Here is a 21,328-nt window from a genome sequence, read left to right as displayed (position 1 = left end):
TATTTGATTTCACCTGAACAATATAAATAGCATGTAATATATTTCTATTTGATTTCACTTATAATTACAATTAACTTGTTCAGGTGAAATTAAATATACATATACATGGGTTTTCAAAAATAAGAAAAAACTATTCATACACATGATCAATAAGGGATGAAAATTTTCATTTTGTGAAATGTGAGGAATGAAAACATTTATTTTGTGAAATGTGAGGGACAAAAAAATTCATTTTGTGAAATGATTATGGATTAAATTATGTGAAATGTGAATTGACAATTTTGTTCCTAAAAAATGATCACATGCAAGGCACGTGATGGATTTCGTTCGACCAAAAATTAGTCAGAAATCTAGATAGGAATCAAATTTGATCAATGTAAATTTGTAAGAGACGTAAAATTACTCTTTTAAAAGTGAGGGATAAAAAAATCATTTTACGAAATATGATGGACGTTTTGAACGATTTTCCCTACTAAAATTAACTCTCTCTTTGCTGAATCAGTTGGGAATTCCATGAGAATTGTCAGGCTTATTATGAATTAGAAAGCAATTTTTATATCTTGTAGTAAATGGACCTCTTAGCATTCATTCAGCAATCATAATTGCTCACATAATCAGTAAGGGTTAGGGGCTACGTAATTTTTAAAAATTCCTTGGACATATTGATGAATTTTAGTATAGTAGTTACTTAGTAATAGTTATTATTTTCTCTCTTTAATTTTCATAAAATATCTTTTTACTGTTAATGCTATAGAGTCATTATGGTAAGCTGGTAACCATAAAAGCGAAAGAATAAGTGAAGAATTCATTTGGATATGCTATAATGCCAAAATACAGGATAATTTCTTTCTGACTTTTGATCATAGCTCAATAATACACATTGGTTCTATCCGATTCAGCAAAAAATAGGCATAAGCTTTTCTTCATATTCTTTCTTCCGTCAATTGTTGAGTTTGATTCACATGATCTCCCTTAAGATGTGCTTCTAACAAGGGAAAATAATATATGAGAACAGATACATGACACTCTCAGTTTGATTTATCCTACCAGTCTAGTTTCTTCAGTGCATAGTTTTCTAAATACATATCATTCACGAATGATTTGTCAAAGGAATCATCAATAGTTGCAAAAGGAGAAAAGAAATTCCAACAAGAAAGACATTTGTAAGCATGTTCATAATGCTTTGCTGCTTAATACGGCTTGAATGCCCTATCTCTGCAAGAAAAAAGACATCAGAAGAGAAAAAGCAAAAGCTTTCTGTGCACTACTAATTTGCCATCAATCATCAATCTTTAGCTTTTGGCGGGTCCTTTACAAATTTGTCAGTTTCTCAAACCAACACTAGTACGAGATAGCAATTGCAATACTGTTTATCTTGACAGACATATTATCAGAATTTTCATTCTGAGAAGAGGGCACCATAGTTACCACTCAGAAAGGTTATCAGATAATATAAACTGAAAAAAGAAAATGGCTTTGCTAAAATCTTGTTTTCGTTATGGCTGAGATTTTTGTTCAGAGTATGAATAATTTAAAAGATGTAGATTCAATTATACTTGTACGCAAGTCTCAATTTACTGAAAGAATAGTAAGAAAAGGAGTTTGACACTTTGTGTCACTGATGATAAAGATGGATCCAAGTAATGGTGCCAATTCCCTGTCAAGAGATGTGAACATCATTGAAGATGTTAGTCACTAATGCTTATCTCCAGCACCAGTTAGAATCATGGTTCAAAGTCACGGTTGCGGTTGCAGTCGCGGCCTAGACCATTCCACATCAGCTTCGGCATATTGATCGTGGTCTCGGCGATACGCAAATTTTTGAAATATTTAATATTCTAAAAATTATAAAAAATATGATAAACAAAAATAATTAAAAACTTAGTAAAAATAATAAAAATTCGAGTTGACTCGGAATGAGTCGATGAGACTCGACCGTTTTAAGCCTTCACGGTGACGTCTCGGTGAGTCACGTATCTCGATATCGTTTCGTCGCGATCTCGTCTCGGACTAGGCTGAGATGGTGATGACTCGGCCGAGTTGTCTCGGTCTCGGCCGAGTCTTCGAACCATGGTTGGAATGCCTCTAATCCTATTCCTAAACATGGCTTTATCTTGCAAGCAGAATAAGCTTTATAGTTAGGAATTCAGTCAAGAAATTCAACATTGGCTTTATATCCAGTTTTAATGTTCTTAGCAAGTCATCAGAAAGTAAAAGTGAATTCTGACTTTGCTAGTGTTTGGTGCTCATCTAACTCGGCTTTCGTAGGCTTTTTTGCCATCTTTATATTAACAGAGGGTCCTGCATTTGAAACAACGTAGGAAGCAATCGTTAGAGGCAACTTAAGAACATGAATGTTAATGTAAAAATGCAGTTTTGATCCCTAAAATTTGATATAAGAGAAATTTTAGTACCCAAAATTTGGACCTAAGCAAATGAGTTCCTAATGTTTCAAATTTGAAACGCATTTAGGATTAATTGATTTTTATCAATTTCTATCATGATGGAGCCACATGTAGTTACATGACCTTGCCTAAAAGTAAAAAAGAAAGTAGATCATGATACTAAGGATTACTTACTCACATAACCATGCGTGTGTAATAAAAAGGAAATAGAGAAATGACTAAAAGTACACACACATGTGTGTGTCTATATATATATATATATATATATATATATATATATATATCCAGCGTTCCAAAATTAGTTTTGATCTTGACTTCATTTGTTTGTCCCTCCTCCTTTAAAAGATGTAAGATCAAAATTTTTGATAAGGGTCATGTGACTCCATCCTAGTGAACATTAAAAAAAATAGCTAAATGGTCCTGAATGTGCTTTAAACTAGAAACATTACGGACCAGATTTGCCTTGCGTCAAACTTTGGGGATTAGAATAGCTCCTGTTCTAAACTTTAGGAACAAAAACAGCAATTTTCCCTCATAGGCCCCATCAAAATGCCAAAAGCGAGTTCGTATGGGGAAAATTCTATCGCGCAACCTTTAACAGTGGACCAGACCTCAACTTTTCATCTTTACCTTCTTCACGTCGTTAGCTGAGAGTAAATTTTTGCCATTGAAATGTGAACAATGTCAAAAATCAACATTCCCTTATTCTGATCACCATAAATCAATGACAATGCTACAGTGCTAATAGTTATGGTAACGATATTAAGGAAATCTATTGTTATAAGTTTATACTGACTTTAGTGACATATTAGGCTTTTTAGCGTCTTTTCTAATATTATATTAGAATAGTTAATATTAGTGTTAGTAAGTTTTTCATTAAGATTGGAATTTAAATCTCTTAAACAATAAGCTTTTTTTTTTCACAAAATAGAAGTTTTTGCTTTGAGTAATCGAATTTACTTATTATTTGACAAAATTTATTTTTCTTTAAATTAAACTTACTAATAGTAAAAGGAAAAATATTGCATCTTTAAGTAAAAATTGCCTGTTTCCTTACATTATGAAGCGTACTGGAGCTATTACTCTCATAGACTGTCTTCCTCCTATTCTACTCTCACAATTATCTTGGCTAAAATTTTTATGATGAATTTGTGCTTTTTCCCTAATTTTATTTTTTGTTAAAACTTCCTCTCTTAATTAACAGACAACATTAACGGTTTAATAAAATGACATTAATGACCTCCAAATAACAATTAGTATAAAAATACTTTGAAAGGAGATCTGGATTTTTTTTCTCGGGAGAATGTTCATAAAGTTGAGTTCTAACCGGAAAATGAAAAATCATATGCACACATATAATCTACTATGTAATTTAAATTAAATTCATTTCATGTACGAAACAATTCTAAAATAATTAGCACACTATAATACTATGTTATATTAACAACAAAAATATTTTTTTTATTGAAATGCTCAAATATCCATGACATGTGTACAGAGATATTTTACCGGGAGAATTGCAATAATTGTCCCTCACATATCATCAATGTGAAAATTTAGTCTTTCAAAATGAAAATGATAAATTTTAATCCCTATTAAATAAAAAATGATCAATTTTAATCTCTAGTCACTTTTCTGTTCAAATTTTTGCTGGAATTGGTCACGGATCCTTCACATGACCAATTTTTAAAGGATAAAAATGGCAATCATCTCATTGTTTATCAAATGTATGGGGACCAACATTTTTTTAATTTATTTATACCCTCAAATGGTGAAAGCCTGCATCCATGGATATCTAATGAGTCAATATGCGTTGACTCGATAGACTCGGCTGCTCGTTTGAGTCCTGGGGTCGAATCGGCTTGAATCTTCTAAGTTTGAATGCGTTTCGACCGGATATTGCACAACGGAAGCTGGAGTTCCGGTGATGATTCAAACTCGACCGAGTCTTTGAACCACAGGTCCCTTGATTGACGCAGGGCAGGGAGGTTGAGAGTTTTGGAATGGGTTGCTGCCCCTCTCTGGAATTAGGGTGCCGATGATTTCAATACAAACAAACAACCCTTCTTGATGCTAGACTCAATACAAACAAACAAACAGCCCATTTTGATGGTTCATTTCTAAGCCAGAATTTAAACGTTTACATGGAAAAAATTAATTTACTCAAATAAGCTACTTTCACTTACTACAAATGAGATTTTATGAATTTATTAAAAGGGAAATAAGATAGGACAATACTATTCAGTTTCTCAATGCTTAAGGGCATACATCATAAAAGTGATTTGCCATTTTTACTCTTTAAAAACTAGTCATGTAATGGGCCCTTGAGTAATCGTGGCTAAAAATTGAAGGGTTAATTACATTTACCTCCCTCCAGATGAGGCCAAACTACTAATCAATCCTCGTGGTTTAAAAACATAACAGATACCCCCTCACAATAACTTCCGTCACTTGTGATTAATGGAAGTAAGGAAAAAGACTAAATGTCCTTCAACATGTCTATCAATTTCTAAAACAAAAAATTTTTTATTTTAAAATTACAGAAATAGCATTTTGGCGGAAAAAGCTATAGAAGTCTCCTATATATTTGCCACTACTCCAGCCACTATTCCAGCAATCATCCGAATTATCATCATACTCCTACACTCTCTCTCCTCCTATATTAACCCTTTCTACTCTGCATGGTTCAAAGCTTTGATCTTTAAACTTTGATCATTCTACTCATTCTTGTTTATTCAAATATTTTACTTTCTAATCCCGTTGATAACCAAAACAAAACAGAAGATTGTAGTAGTATTGTTTGGCTTGTTGAAGTGACGAGAGCTTGGAAGGATGGTACATCTTTAAACTCATTAATATTTACTCACTTTAGCATTTCATTTTCCCTGAAGCTGAATCTTGACAAAAATGAAATGTGTTCTAAAATGTCTGGATAACAATCTGAGGCAACAACAGCTGCTGCACGTGGACTATTTCATGGAGGAACATAGGTGTTAATTGCAGATAACCTGCCTTTTGAAGGAACACAGGAATCTGTTCAGACTTCTCAGGTTATATTACTTACTCTCTAAAGAATTATGTGAACAATAAATGGACTTTTCACTAATTTATTTAAAGGCTTTCATACTTCAAGGGTCAATAGATTACATAAGTGGTACCAATACTAGAGCATTAGAAAAGATGTTTGGAAGTTCACGTGCATCCATGCTACTGGGTAATGATCTTGCGAGAAAGGTGTTGAAGGCAAAAGCTACCACAACCTCAGCATTGAATGTTGCTCCTAATTCATTAGCTACTGCGGAGGCTTCAACTATATGGCAGGAACAAGACCAGCTGCAAATTCTAATGGAGAAGAGACATTTGCACATTCTAATAGTAGCCCTTTTACCTCATCTGTTGCACCAGTTGTTGGAAAATCTTTTTCATCTTAATATGTTATGCATTGAGTCCTATGTTCCTAGTACTTTATTTTGGTTGCAAACTTGGTTGACTTAATGCTTTTAGCAAGTCTTTTGTGGTATCAGTAATAATTGGATAGCTGTCTGGATCTTATGCAATGTTTCATAAGTCCCATCAGCAGCTATTAATCTAGTATTGCTAATGATGTAATAAAACTATGCATTCTGGTGAAGAGCATTTGCGTGTTTTCTCGTAATGTTTATTTTGAAAAAAATATGCATTTTGGTGCAGATGTATGCTTGAGTATTTCATCTGTAAGTAATTTTTGGAGAATTTGGAAGATTAGTTCCAAATGTTGATGCTATGTTTGGCTGTTCTGGAGTAAGTTTCTCACGTTTGGCATACTATTGTAATGACTAATCTCTAGGTATAGAGATGTGCATTATAATACTAAAATTTTGCAAATTTTGATTGATTTAAACTTCAATAAAAAAATTCAAAGGATAAATTAAGTGCTCAATCACTTGGAAAAACACAATTGATCATTTTCCTTAACCATCTATGCTGAAGCACAACTAGAAGAGACCACATTCAGATGGATTTTTTTAGAGTGTTTTCATTGTTTAATCTTTATTCGGATGAAAAAGGCTATTTTCGGAATAAAAGTATAGACAGATAATAGCATGTGGATCTTGAAGGACATTTTTGGGCTTTCACTTTAATTTTTGGCTGGCACTAGTAGAATCCCTAACAGTTTTAGACGGTAGGGTGGCTTTTGTTAAACAGTAATAAATTTGAAGGGGGTATCTGTTAGTTTGGCCTAATCTTAAGGGAGGTAAATGTAATTAACCCAAAATTGAATGGAAAAGTGACCGGGGACTTAAAGGGATCATTTTTTATTTGTTAGGAACTAAGATTGATCATTTTTATTTTGAGGGACTAGATTTTCACATCGATGATATGTGAGGGACAAGTAGTGCAATTCTACTTATTTTACCATGTTGTATCTCACATCTACTCATTAATGTTGATTTGAGGAGGCATATTTTTTATAATACAATCATCTTGAATTCAATTAACAAGTTGAGATTTTTTTTTTAAAATAAAAGTGAAGTATTTTGGGAACTTAGTTTTTGATTTTCTCCAAATTAAAAAATGCTATATTTTAGCAATTTTTGTCATTTACACTTTATTGGCAAGACCAACTTTTATCAATGTAAAATTAGTGTCATTAACAGTAATTGAAGTTCCATTAGCATTACTTTATCCAGACATATATATATTTAATCTAAGTAATAGAATAAATTAGTTAACTCTTAGGGGTATTAATATCTTTTTGACATCACTATTACACAATGTTAAAATTGACTAATGGTTTAGGGGATAAGATAAGAAAAAATAACTTTAGGAAATAAAGAGCAAAAGTGGCTATACCTTAGGGGGAGTTTTTGTGATTAACCCTTTATAATGAGACAAATTTTTTTTACATATTTTATGAAGTTACATGAAAAATAAAATAATTTTATACTAATTTTAAAGTGTATAAAACACACAAGATTTTTAAATGATAGGCACAATCGTGTATTATACAGGTATATTATGAGTGCTTACAAAATATAATACTAAGTTTCAATCATTAATAAAAAATATCTTAGTATTATTTCAAATAAACTTCCTAATACTAGTTTGCTATAATTTTTTAAAATAAAATAGTAAATTCGTGTCATAAACTAGCAAGTTTTGATCATTAATCAAATTTATTATGTTATCAACAAGATTTGCCATTTATCTACGAAATTTGCTATTATTTGAACTAAACTTACTTTCTAAAAAGTAAGTTGGGTACATAAAGTAGTAATTTATTCCTAAAAAGAAGTAAGTTTCATATTTCAATTTACTTTTTTAGACATAAAAGTTTTTTTTTTTTGAAGGATTGAGACATAAAAGTTTTATTACATTAACTTATTATTATTTTAGATGAGAACCTTAATACCAAAATTTTAGGCATTATCTTATTTAGGTGGATAAGTCGAATAGATAATCAAATTTATACCTACTAAGGAATCTTGAACTTGTAAATGGTAAAGAAGCAGCTAAAGGAGCAAATTTATATGGGAAGCCAAATCTGTTGAAGTTGAAATTGAAGTGGAATAGCAGGAACAGAGAAGGTGCCAACTGTGATGAAGATGTATTGGAAGGCCTCCAACCTCACTCAAATCTGAAAGAGTTAGAAGTTATTCTGTTCATGGGTGATAAATTTACACAATGGTTGATGAATTTATAAACAGCTGTGAACAAGTTAGTAGACTTGAGGCTAATAAATTGCAAAAGATGCAGAGAAGTACCTGATGCACTAGGGCAACTGCCATTCCTCCGAAATCTCAAGTTCGTGGGACTGCCAAATGTAAAAGCTATTGGGCCTTCATTCTATGAGATTACTAGTGGTGAACAACCAATAGCAATGTCATCTAGAAGATTGTTTCCGGTGCTTAACACTCTCCACCTAGAGGACATGGGGAAATTGGAAGAATGGATGGAACCAGAAGGAGTTGCAGTTGATGTGTTTCCTATGCTTGAGAAATTATTCATTACGGGTTGCCCTCAACTGGCCAATGTTCCAAGTCAGTTTCCAAGCCTACGAAATTTAACAATAGAGCAAAATGACCATGTTTCCGTGGTCAAAAAGATTCTTACTAAAGTAGCAAATCCCTCACAGCTCAAAATATTTAGTCTAACTGGTATGGCTGGACTGACATGTCTCATGGGTGTGACTCACAATCATCATCAGCTTAAAATTTTAACATCTCTTACATTGGTGAAATGTCCCAATTTTACAAGTTTTAAGGGTTGCGGCACTTCTCTTGAGTCTTTGACAATTACTGATTGTGACAGTTTGAGGAAACTGCCGGAATCTCTCGGTACAATCCAATCATTGCAGTGCTTAAAGATACGAAGATGCCCAATTATAACGTTGGACAGCAAAGCCTTCCCGTCTCTTTATAAGTTGACTATTACTGATTGTGAAGGGTTGATAAGCATCCTGCTAGAGGCCACCATGTCTCTTCGTAAGTTGACTATTACTGATTGTGAAGGGTTGATAAGCATTATGCTAGAGGCGTGTCTGTCTCTGAGTCATCTTTGTGTGAATGACTGCCCTAATTTGGTCTCCTTTCCAATGGTTGAACGCTTGCATGAGAGTCCTAATCTAGAACGGGTCTGTTTAAGGAATTGTCCCAAATTACTGACTACACCCAAAGCATTTGCTTCTCTTACTTGCTTACGGGAGTTGGAGGTCGGTCCCTTTTCAGATGATTCTTCAACCAACAATGAATTTGATTGGTTAGGGTTAAAATCTTCATCACAATTGTGAACGCTCTATTTATCTGGGATGCCTCATGCAGAGTTTTTGCCAGCTCAAGTCCAATACTTGACTAGTTTGATTCATTTACATCTACATGGATTTGGAGGAATGGAAGCATTACCAGATTGGATTGGGAACCTTGCATCTCTCGCATACTTATCTCTATATGATTGTGAAAAGCTTCGGTATCTCCCTTCAGAAGATGCCATGAGGCGCCTCACCGAATTAAGCTTACTATGTATGTGTGGTTGTCCTCTGTTAAAGGAACGATGCATATTGTGACGATATCAGGGGCTAAAATGTAAAAGTCAGGATGTCATAGTAGAATTAATAAAATTTATTTACAACATATGAGCCATATTGAAAAAATTAGGGTGACATAGTAGAATTAGTGAAGGTGAGTTAGGAATAAACACTTTGGACGGTGTCGAGTAGTTGTTGTCATTAATTCTGAACTGGCAACCATATTATGACGGCATGTTAAGTTGTTACTGTAGGACTTATTTAAGTGACAACCTATTTCCCAATCGTCACAATGGTGATCTCCCGCCACATTGGCTAGTTGCGCGTCATGCATATTGTGACGACTTATCCCATTTGTCACTGTTGAAGAGTGTACCTACGGTCAACTATGACGACATCAAAACTCGTCACTAAATTTTCTCAATTGTGACAAGTTTTTTTGTTGTCACTGAGAATATTGTCACAAAATGCCAAATTTCTTGTAGTGTTTTAAGTTTTAGTATTATTGTTGTTTTAGTACCATTATACCCTTACACATTGATGATGACTAAAGGTTCATATTATGCCTTTATTGTTTTATGATGATTAAAGTCATTATATCGTATATGCTGGATTAACTGTGCTTTTCTTATTGTTGTTACACCCTTAGAAATTGATGATCATTTCATATTATGCCCTTATTGTTTAATGATGATTAAAGTCATTATATCGTATATGTTGGTTTAAAAAAGTTAATGACAAGACAAAAGGTTAAATTGCCAATTAAGTTCACTATATTATTAACATATTGATTAAGAAAAAAAGAATGGCTGGAATATTTCAAAATATCCTAAGACAAAACTTCTACGAGTACTGAAGCTGATAAATAATTATTGTATCCAAATTTTAAGTACAGTTAATCTTTCAAATTTGTGCTACTATTAATGCACATTTTCTCCCATTATCCTCACTTCTTAATGTCTTAAACTATAACAAGTCACCAAAATATTGCTCAAAAAAGTTTTTCTCAAAATTGTCCAAACTTTTGATATAAAAATTAGTCTTTTAAGGAATATGTTGGTGGAAAAGAAGGAAACATTGCTTAATTTTTGTTGATGAAAATTTATTGCTGTGAGCAATAAAACTTGCTTAATTAAAAAACCAAAAATCAATTCCCACAATCAATCAAATATAATGTTCCAATCTAAAACAATCAATTAATTTTCACTATTATTGGAACTCCTCAATGTGAAAATGGGACAACAAAGTGGTGTTATTAATCATTAATTGATCCATTCATGCCCCATAAAATGGCTTAAAATCAAGATTTGTTGAAGAGTAAAGTTGCAGAAAAGATTTTTTTCAAGTTACCTGAGAACAAAAGCTCAATTACAAAGAGGAAAAATATTGCTACATTGGAATTGGAAATTGGTTTTAAAAGCAAATGAAGGTTTGGATTCAGAACTTCAACTTGGATATACTTGAAAGTGTTGTTAAAGTATTATTTTGACTCCACCTCAGTTCTCTACGAAAATATATGAGTTTAGTCCTAAGAGATTTTTAAACTTTTACATTGATTTTGGAGGCCAGTACTTCTTACTGATTCTATTTAAAGTTAAAAGAATGGGTTAGATCGGGATCTTTTTTGCAATAGTTAAATATGAGCATGCTTTAGTAAATATTTTTACTAACTCTGATTTATGTCATAAATTATAGAAAATTTCCTCTTCATTCTGCTGCAACTCCAATAAAATAGACAATAACTTAGCTAAACTTTCTTTTTCAAACTTTTTATATGGTAGAATGTATGATAATTGTTTTATTTTTTTTAGATGCAATATGATAATTGTTTAATTTTTTTTAACTTCGTTGTTTGCAGTATTTTTGGTTAACTTTGAGACGCTACTGTTCTGATCTTGTTCTAAGTATAAACTCGGCTATTTTTTCAGAACTTTAAAAAAAAAAAGTAAATAACATTGTGCCAAAAATTTAAAAAAAATTAAGTAAATAGTGCTGTTTAGGTTGGGCAGCTTGCCCAGGACTTGGTTCTACTAGGCTATTGTTTCAGCATTTAAATTCGGCCGGTATCGACTTGCAATCGCTTATTAAAAAACACTTAATTAATAGAATTTTTATCAAATTATTTATTAAGTGTCTAATCATATTGTTTGGGTATAAACTTTCACAAGTGCTTTTTTTTTTAATTTGAATTTGCAAATTTGAATTCTAAATACATTTATCGCTTCATTTAGTTCAAAATTTATAAATAAAATTATTAAAGTTAATTTTCTTTATTCTTTGAAATATAAAGACTGCTCTAAAAGCACCAATTTTAAACTAAATGTCAAATGTGCTTTATTGATCAAAAGCCCTATTCCTAAGTTCAAGAAATGACGCTTACCAGCTTTTGCCCGCCCTACGTTAAAGCAGGCAATTGCTATTGGTTCAGGTTGGGGACCTTATCTACGACTTGGTTCTAAATGCAGTGCCGAAACCTAGAGCTCTTAGAAACCACGTTTATGGATTTGAATAATGTGATAGTCTTTATCGTAAAATTCATTGGAGTAGAGCTCTTAGGAAATATTCTAGCCCACATTAGAATTATAGGGGACAACAAACATTAGCAAAAGTCAGCAGCCTCTATTCCCTCTTCTATGGAGCTCAAAACAGTCTAGTGCCCTTTTTTTTTTTTTTTTTTTTGGCTTTTCGAACTGTTGTAACTATACCTAACAATTGGATGGGTTGGGTGGGTTTTGGACAGGTTGATATTGAATTTTCATTTAAATGGGTTATACCGAACCCGTCCAACTTTAGATTAAATTAATTTTAGGTTGGGTCATATTGAGTCATAATAGATTTTGATACATAAATTCTCTCAAATACATTTTTATAAATTTTCACATACTAAAATACTTTCACAGATACAAGCACACTTACTTCTTAAGTTCTTTAGAAATATGTTATTTTTATACACTAATATACTTTCACAAATACACGCACGTACTAACTATTTAAACTATTTTTAGTTCCATAAAAAAATCCAATATCATCTTAATTAAACTGAAATTTTGATGAGAGAGATATAATTTTCAACCAATTAGTTCAAATATCACTATCTAAATTCACAACTGAAATGAAAATGATGATTATTTAGGATCCGTTTGTTTCGGGTGAAAATGTTTTCCAGAAAAATATTTTCCTAATTTCCCGTGTTTGGTTGCACAAAAGTTACTGAAAACATTTTCCTATGTAAAATATTTTCACTCATCTTATGGAAAATAACTTCCCTTCCAAACTTACTGAAGTTGTTTTCCGAAATGCATGTGCCTGTAATATGTTCCAAACTTACTGAAAACATCTTGTAGTATGTTCTTTTTTTTTTTTAGTGTAAACAGGAGGATTCGAACCCAAGACCTCTTCCTTACACTCCCTCCCCCGTACCACCCAACCCAACCCTCCCCCTAGTATATTCAAAATAAAAAAAAAACCTCATCCTACTCATCCTATGCTAGTAATTAATTATGTATAATAGGGACTTTTTTTATAGAAAAACTTTCAGCAGTGAGAGTGCAAGATATATGTCACAATAAGCATTGCATGTGATTGATATTTGACACTAAATGGCCAGCAATTTGTTTATTGCTTAAGGAGATATTTTTTATTCATATATACATTTCTCCAAGATTTTTTAAAGTTAAACAATGAGATAAATTTTCTTATTTTGCATGGAAAGAAGTATGTAGTTATAATGTGTAGAAAGTAAAGATAGAGATAAAAGTGAAAATATTTCAAAATTAAACAAACACCAAAAAAGTGAAGTAAGAAAATATTTTAAATAAACTAACCAAACACCTGAAAATGATGAAAGGGAAATGATTTTCATGGAAAATTACTTCCACGGAAAATATTTTTCCAAGAAAAACATTTTACTTCCAACCAAACGGACCCTTAGTAGTACAAGTAGTTACTACTAACTTATTATGGGTCGTATGTAAAGTCAGATATTCCGAAAACAAGCCAATAACGTAAGCTTGTCCGATGCATCGGTTGACAGACTCTCTCACAGTCACCGTCACAGGCCAGTTTGCAGTCCAATCCGCTTCTTCCGGTTTCCTTCCTCACTCCCTAGTATATATGATATCTCCCCGCTTCCGGCGGTAAAATTAAAACAAAAAAGCTACTAGTGGTGGTAGGGTAGCAGCATATTCATTTGAGCTCCAGCCAGCTTCAACAGAATTTGATTTCTTTCTAGATTCATAATCTTCTATATTTTCTTCACCACTCGAGTTGTATTTCTTGAATTTAATTTTTTTTTAAATTTAAGTTTGGTAACGGGTGTCCAACACAAATATCCAAACCGTCCAAAATATATTTGGATTTTTATTACCCAACCCAAAATTGACCCAACTCCCAAATTACCCAACCCAACCTCTCAAATTAGTGGGTGGGTTGGGTGGGTTGTTGAGTTTTGGGCATAATTGTCAGGTCTAGTTGTAACTGATTTGTTCATTTAAACGAATGGTCAGTCTAACGATGTCCTATGGGCACTTGTTAAAAATATTTCAGGTGTTATATTCTAAAAAATATAATATTATTTGGAAAAGTAAATAAATACAAGAGAAGGTATGCAAGATTAAATAGAAAAGGTATATAAATGCGCATCCGTTAGAACAACGCTTAAACAAAATGTAAACTACTTTGAATATAACTAAATAGAATGAATTTTTTGTGAACTTTACACATGGCATTAACAATGACGCGATCTTGACTTTACAAAAATTTTTTTTTTTTGGGACCAATCATGACGCTAATTCTTTTTTCTTCAGTTGCATATTCAAGAATCAGGGACCCCTCATGTATCTATGCAATAAATTTTGGTGGCTGTGTAACCTTGGAAAAAGGCACCTGATTTTGGGAGAAACCTCCCAGTTGCATATTCATCGAAAGTTCTATTTAGACTTGTAGTCGATGCCTCATTCATTTAGTACTAATTCCTCTGGCCATTGCGCCTATATATAGCATCCACTTTCTTCAGTTCATTCCCAGTATCCAAAACATCACTGATCACACTGCTAATCCTATCACTCAAGCAATCCTTTTTGCTTAGGTGCTGTGAAATTATGGATGGTCCAAACACCCTTCCCTTGTGGCTACTAATACCGCTGTTTTCTGTTATTTGGTATTGTTTTCACTTTCTCCTCATATCGAATTCTAATGACCAAAAGTCCAAGAAACTCCCTCCAGGGCCATACCCGTTGCCAGTCATTGGTAACTTGTTGCAAATCAGTGGACTCTTGCACAGATCAGTTACAAAACTTTCTCAAACTTATGGACCTTTGATGTCGCTTAAAATCGGAAGTGCAAGAATGATAGTTGTATCATCACCAGAAATTGCCAAGGAAATGTTTCAAAAGAATGATCTAGAGTTATCAGGCAGAAGCATCCGAGATGCAGCCAGAGCATTGGACCGCCATAAGCTCTCAATTGCCTGGTTACCACCACAAAGCCACTGGCGCAATCTTCGTAAACTATGCAAGGAGCATATCTTCTCGTCAGAAAGGCTCAATGCTAGTCAAGGGCTTCGCCAAGAAAAGGTGCAGCAACTGTGCAATTATGTACACCAACATTGTCTCAAAGGACAGGCCATAAATATTTGTGAAGCTGCCTTCTCAACATCTCTGGACTTGATGTGGAACACTTTCTTCTCAGTTGATTTTGCAAAATCCCATTCCATATCTAACTCTACCTCGTCTGAAGAGATGAAAGAATTGGTATGGAACACGATCAAAATTTCTACTTGTGCCAATCTTGTGGACTTCTTTCCCATCCTCAAAGCAATTGATCCGCAGGGCGTAAGGCGCAGAGCCAAGGTATATTTCGGAAAGTTGCTTGATATTATTGATGGTGTCATTCGTCAGAGATCACAAGAAAGAGATACATCCATCACTTATCTAAGGAAAAATGATTTCTTGGAAGCCCTCCTTGATCTTAATCAGCAAAATGAATATGTAGACATGAAACATTTGATTGTGGTGAGTAATATTAATGTACCTATCCATTCACTACATACTTTATATAACAGGTTCTAATATATAACTCCTGAATTATGAAAAGGAGAAAAAAAAAAAAGGAAAAATCACCTGGTGACCATAATTTGATTCCAACTCCACTGTATTTTAGGATTTACTCGCCGGAGCGACAGAAACAAGTGCAGTCACCGTGGAATGGACAATGGCAGAGTTACTACGCAACCCTGATAAAAAATCAAAAGCTAGGGACGAGATCATGAAAGTTGTTGGACAAAACGATCTGGTTCAGGAATCAGACATCTCAAATCTCCCTTACTTGCAGTCGGTCATTAAAGAAACCCTTCGTCTTCGGTCTACTGCTCCATTCATAATTCGCCAAGCTCAAAGTGACATAAAAATCAATGGATACGTGGTGCCAAAAAATGCTGATGTACTGGTTAACTCGTGGGGTATGGGCAGGGATCCAAGCTTGTGGTCAGATCCTACTTCATTCGTGCCTGAACGTTTCATGAATAGTGAGATTGATGTGAAGGGCCAGCATTTCGAGCTCCTTGCCTTTGGCACGGGAAGAAGAATTTGTCCTGGACTACCACTGGCGGATCGAATTGTGCCCGTCATGGTGGCTTCTTTGCTTCATAAATTTGAGTGGAAGCTTGAAGAAGGGATCAAACCAGAAGAACTTGACATGACCGAAGAGTTGGGAGGTACATTACACAAGGCAGTGCCCCTTAAGGCCATTGCTCTTTTGGAACCATAATGTAATGGTTGTTCACCAATCTTCTGTTGGAATGTATGCCCTAAAACAATGTATTTGTTTTATTTTATACATTCCTAAATTATATGTTTTGTATTTTAATAACTTCTTATTTATCTGTTAAATATTAGATATAACTGATAAAGTCCTTAGAATGTTTACTAATGTGATGGTAGTCACAAGAGTTGATGACTATGAGATATCAATCGTATTTATAGTAATATTCTTAAAATTCCCTAGTTATAGTACTAATGAAATAGGACATCTTTAGTACGGTAAAACTAGTACACAGTTAGCCTCTAATTAATGTAATTAGTGGTTGTTCTCATCAACTATGGTATGATGATACCTAGGCTAATGTGTAGATGATTTGGAAAGTACAAATGCATTGGAGTGATCCATTTAGAGATCCCGTTAGGATACCTATCTAGTGCCAATGGTGTATCTCTAGTGAAAAATTGTATAAGTGATCCTACGACTTGAGATCACCATAGTATCTTGAGTGTGAATCGCTACATTTTGACTCTAATTACTTGTTACTCTTCGTGAGTGCCTTAAAGTGTAGAAGTTGGATGTAGTGTGAAGCATGTAAAGAAAATGGGTGATCGAGATAGGATTTACCACTCTGATAGAAGGAGTTGATATCCGGATGGCCACTAGTGGGAAATTGACCCTAAAGTCGACTATTAGGTAAATTGAAGAATGTCTTCAATTTAACCTAATTTAGGGTAAATTTCGGGAACTAGAAAACTTAATTAGTCATCAGGGAATTGGCACTTATTCCTTATTCCTGACTAATTGGATATCTTTGGTGAAAGGATAATAATTACACGGTAATTTTTCACGGAAAGGTTAGGTCAAATTCCCTTGACTAATTTCGAGTAATTGGGCGGTTGCGATGTGTTGCTAGACACCGCTCGTGATCTATAATTATGGATTAATTATTTATTATAAGTTATGATAAAATAAAGTCATTTATTTTATTTAATTATTAAACCATAATTATTACCAATTTATTTGGGACCTATTGGGTCACACGCAATAGAGATTTAATCCTGGATTAAAACTATGTAAATTATCGGGGTTTAATTTTAAAAGAAAATAAATCCCAGGCCTATTTGAGTAGATAAGAGTGAACGATTATCTCTTATCTGTCAGATAACTGATAGATAGAGTCTTGTGTGATGAGAAGTCTTATCGTTTGATTTTGAATCAGATAGCAAGACTCATCATTCTATCTTATTATCTCTCTCTCTCCTTTTAACTCCTAAGGGAGAGATAGAGGATGGTTTTGAGAGGGTGAAGGTAAACAAAAAGGAAAAGGGAGAGTCTGTGAGAGTCACATACTTCGAATAAGAGCAAGAAGGGCTAGCAACTTTTTCTTGCTTTTCAATACATAGTTCGTGAGACGACCCAGGGTTACTCTAGCGTGGATATCAGTAGAGGCAGGACGACTGGACTGCTCAAGGGCTGACCATCCTCAACAACGCTACAGGGAGTCGCCGCAAGGATTAAGGTAATCCTATAACCCTACTTTTAGTGCATCATACGTAAAATCTAGGGTGATTCCTGGATAGTTTTAGGGAAAAAATTTTATTTTTCCGCTGCATAGTGTCCCTAAAACCTAACAGTGGTATCAGAGCCATCCCTAAGAATTTTACGTATGATGTTAAGCAATTTTGGATTCATGGATTAATATTGCTAATTGGATTTAATTGAATATGCGGAATTATGGGAGAATTATTAATTTTTTTTTTGGTTTTTCAAAACAAAAAAAAGGGGTTTTCTTACGAAGCTTTTGAAGCTACGTACGTCTTCTCTTATGGAAGCTCGGATGGAGCTGTTGTTGGATCGTAGACGCTTGTTTTTTTCTTTCCGTGGATTTGCTTCACCTGTGGATATGAGTTGATCATCTGCAAAAGTTGCAGGATGATCATTGAGAAAAAAAGAAAAAAAAACCGACATAGCAAGTTTGCATTTGCAAACCTACGGCTGCTGCGATGTTGCGGCTGCAAGGGCTGCCGCCAACTGCTGCTGCCATGTGAGGCCATGGTGGCTTTCCTTGGTGGCAGTGGGAGATTGTACGCTTGGTGGTGGTTGCTGGGTAGAAGAGCTATGAGCTCTCTGGGACAAAAGCGTAGAAAATTTGCTACAGGCATTGGCAAGGGCACAACAGCCTCCTCACGGTTGCTGCCCATGACCTCCGGTGGCTGCTACCAGGAGCCGCTGCCACCAGGAGCCGCTGCCACTGGTGGTCAGTGGAGACTCCAGTGGTGGTGGCTGTTGCGGTGGTAGCTCCGCTATCCAGCAAACAGGCGCGATAATGAAGAGCAGCAGCAATCAGGCACGGGAAAACTTTGCACCTTGGTGTTGCAGCCGAGTGGTTGCTTCCAGTGATCACCCTGGTGGCTGCCGCTGGGAGTTGCTGCCATTGATGGTCAGTGGAGACCTCAGCGGTGGTGGCTAAAGCGGTGGTGTCCAGTGGTAGTTGCCGGAAGTGCTAGAAAACAAGAGCAGTAGTGGTTTAGGAAACTATTGTTTTGAGAATTTGAAGTTTTAAAACTTTTGACAATTTTTGAATTAGATCCCTTTTTAATTGTTAAAATGTGTTATGGGATCTATTATTCATATTTATTAGGTTGGGAATTGATTCACAATTAATTTGATTAATTGAAATTATCTTTCCAATTATCTTCCTAATTTAGTTAGGAATAACAATGACCTAATAAAATTAATTTTGCCAAAATTTCTCGCATATGCATGGACCCAAATTTTGTTTGGGACCTTAGGAATTAAATCCAATTAATCCATGAATTGAGATTGCTTATTTTACATGCTTTTCTTTTATTTAAAGTTGTTTAAATTGTGAAAATGCATGGTGGATGGTTGTGGATATAGTACGCAATATGATTGTGGTATTTTGGAAGGTTACAATCATTCTAGGTTTGAATGGTTGTAATTAATTTTAAAATAGGGCCTGCGTGTCCTGCCTTTCTTATTTTCTAATTGTAATTTCTTCTCTCATCTAAATTCCCCCCGAATGTAACTCGGGGTTTCTTCTATACTATTTGTAATGTACAATAGATAGGAAATAGATGATAGGAATTTGTATAATTAGTATAGAAATTGTAATTTTTGAAAAGCAGAAAGGAGGCATGCGACGACGAAGGGGTTCATCTCGTATTTAGAGACCTTAGTAAATTGCTAATTTCCCTAGTGGCCGGGGAAATTAGTTTAGGAATATCCACAACCATCCACGATTTAAATTCATGCTTATAAGTTATGAAATGGTTATATGCATGTTTATTGATGAGACCAGACGAGCAATTTTTCCAAATTTTAATTATAAAATATTTTTGGAAAAGGAGACAAATCCCTCAACTGCAATATTAAATCAATGAAATACCTTCCATCATTATAGTTTAAAACTAGAGTAGTTATTAAGTGCTAGCTTGTTGGAATTCACCCAAGGCTGCCTTACTTACTACGTGTTTTTGCTATGAGAAATGTTCTCAAAGAATGATGGTTTGATTTAACTAAAATTATTATTTGTTGGGATTCACTCAAAATCATTAATTTTAGAGGTAAGTGTTGGGTTGGTTCTTATAGATTTAAAGTCAAGAGTTGACGCCCAACTGATCTAGGAATTACAAATAAGTTGTAATTGGTGAAGTACCTACCTTTCATAATTATTTTCGATTTGTTGGGATACACTCAAGATCGAAATAAATTAAGATGGGATCCTAGCCACTATGGAATTTTTTAAAAAAAAAATTCCTGAATCAATTTAAGAGGGTAATTGATTTGAGAAATATAGTGGAAATAAAATCATAATTTTTGAAGTTTTATGATTTTATTAAACAAAACATTTTTCTAAAAAATTCTATCTTTTCATTTTGTCGTAGAATGAGTAACAATTTGAGCCTTCATACCATTCTCACTGATTGCAAACTTAACGACACAAACTTTCTCGATTGGCATAGCAATGTCCTACTCGTTCTCACTCATGAAAAAATTGAATATGTATTTGATGGGCCAATGCCCCAGGAACCTAAACCAAATGCTCCTGCTGCTGCTCGAAATGCTTATAAGAAACATAAGGATGATAATAGGGAAGCATCATGTTTCACGGTAGCTTCCATGACTCCTCAGCTTCAGCAGCAGCACATGAACATGGGGGCGTATGATATTGTACAACACCTGAGAGAGTTGTTTGAACAACAATCAAAGACGGTTAGATATGATACCTCCAAAGAATTGTTCAGGTGCAAGATGGCAGAGGGAGCACCTGTTGCTCCGCATGTCTTAAAAATAATTGGGCTAATTGAAAAATTGGCCGAATTAGGCTTTAAGATGGATCAGGACCTGAATGTTGATTTAGTGCTCCAATCTCTGCCAGATTCTTTCTCACAGTTTGTTATGAACTATCAGATGAATAATCTACAACACACTTTGCCTCAATTGTTGAATGTGCTGAAAACTGCTGAGAAAGAAATCAAAAAGGGGAAAGGCTCTACTGGTGTGCCTGTCATTACTTCCTCTAAGAAGAGGAAGAGGCAAGAAAAGGGATTTAAGAAATCCAAAAGCAAGCCCGCCCAAAAGCCCAAAAAGGCAAAGGCGGACCAGTCCAAAGCAACCTGCTTCCATTATAATTAAACTGGACATTGGAAAAGGAACTGCAAGTCACACTTGGAGAGCCTGAAGCAAATGAAGCTTGCTGAAGCTTCATTATCAGGTACATTTATGATTGAAATTAATGTGTCTACTTCCAAATCAGACTCTTGGGTATTAGATACCGGATGCGGTTCTCACATTTGCACATCTATGCAGGGTCTGAGGGATAGTAGAAAGTTGGGGAAAGGAGAAGTCACCTTATGTGTGGGCAATGGAGCAAAAGTTGCGGCTTTAGCTGTAGGGAATTATTATATCACTTTACCCAGTGGATTGATTTTAGAATTATTAAATTGTTATTGTGTTCCGGCACTTACTACAAACATCATTTCTATTTCCTGTTTGGATTTAAATGGGTTTCGGATAACCCAGGAGAATAAATGTTGTTCTTTTTCTAAAAATGGTGTGTTTTATGGTTCTGGAAGTTGGAATAACGGTTTATATATTCTAGATCTTGATCATCAAATTCTCAATGTGAGTGGAAAAG

At 34.4% G+C, this 21,328-nt stretch overlaps 2 protein-coding genes across 2 annotated transcripts; both read left to right on the top strand.

Annotated features, from left to right (window-relative positions):
* The first annotated feature begins 14,507 nt into the window (after positions 1-14,507).
* Positions 14,508-16,173, top strand: LOC113707147 (cytochrome P450 76T24-like). The gene is made up of 2 exons (XM_027229356.2): positions 14,508-15,419; positions 15,568-16,173. The coding sequence occupies exons 1-2, from the start codon at positions 14,508-14,510 to the stop codon at positions 16,171-16,173; spliced, it is 1,518 nt and encodes a 505-aa protein (XP_027085157.2).
* Positions 16,174-20,076: 3,903 nt separating this feature from the next.
* LOC140038551 (uncharacterized) lies at positions 20,077-20,826 on the top strand. The gene has a single exon (XM_072083935.1). The coding sequence runs from the start codon at positions 20,077-20,079 to the stop codon at positions 20,824-20,826; it is 750 nt and encodes a 249-aa protein (XP_071940036.1).
* Positions 20,827-21,328: the final 502 nt, after the last annotated feature.

Source organism: Coffea arabica, chromosome 1c (genome assembly GCF_036785885.1).
Source record: "Coffea arabica cultivar ET-39 chromosome 1c, Coffea Arabica ET-39 HiFi, whole genome shotgun sequence".
NCBI classification, from domain to species: Eukaryota; Viridiplantae; Streptophyta; class Magnoliopsida; order Gentianales; family Rubiaceae; genus Coffea; species Coffea arabica.
This window is presented reverse-complemented; position numbering and strand designations above follow the sequence as displayed.

Coding starts and splice junctions, on each gene's coding strand:
- LOC140038551 (XM_072083935.1), top strand. CDS start 20,077: ATGAGTAACAATTTGAGCCTTCATACCATTCTCACTGATTGCAAACTT.
- LOC113707147 (XM_027229356.2), top strand. CDS start 14,508: ATGGATGGTCCAAACACCCTTCCCTTGTGGCTACTAATACCGCTGTTT. Junction 15,420..15,567: donor ACATGAAACATTTGATTGTG/GTGAGTAATATT, acceptor ACTGTATTTTAG/GATTTACTCGCCGGAGCGAC.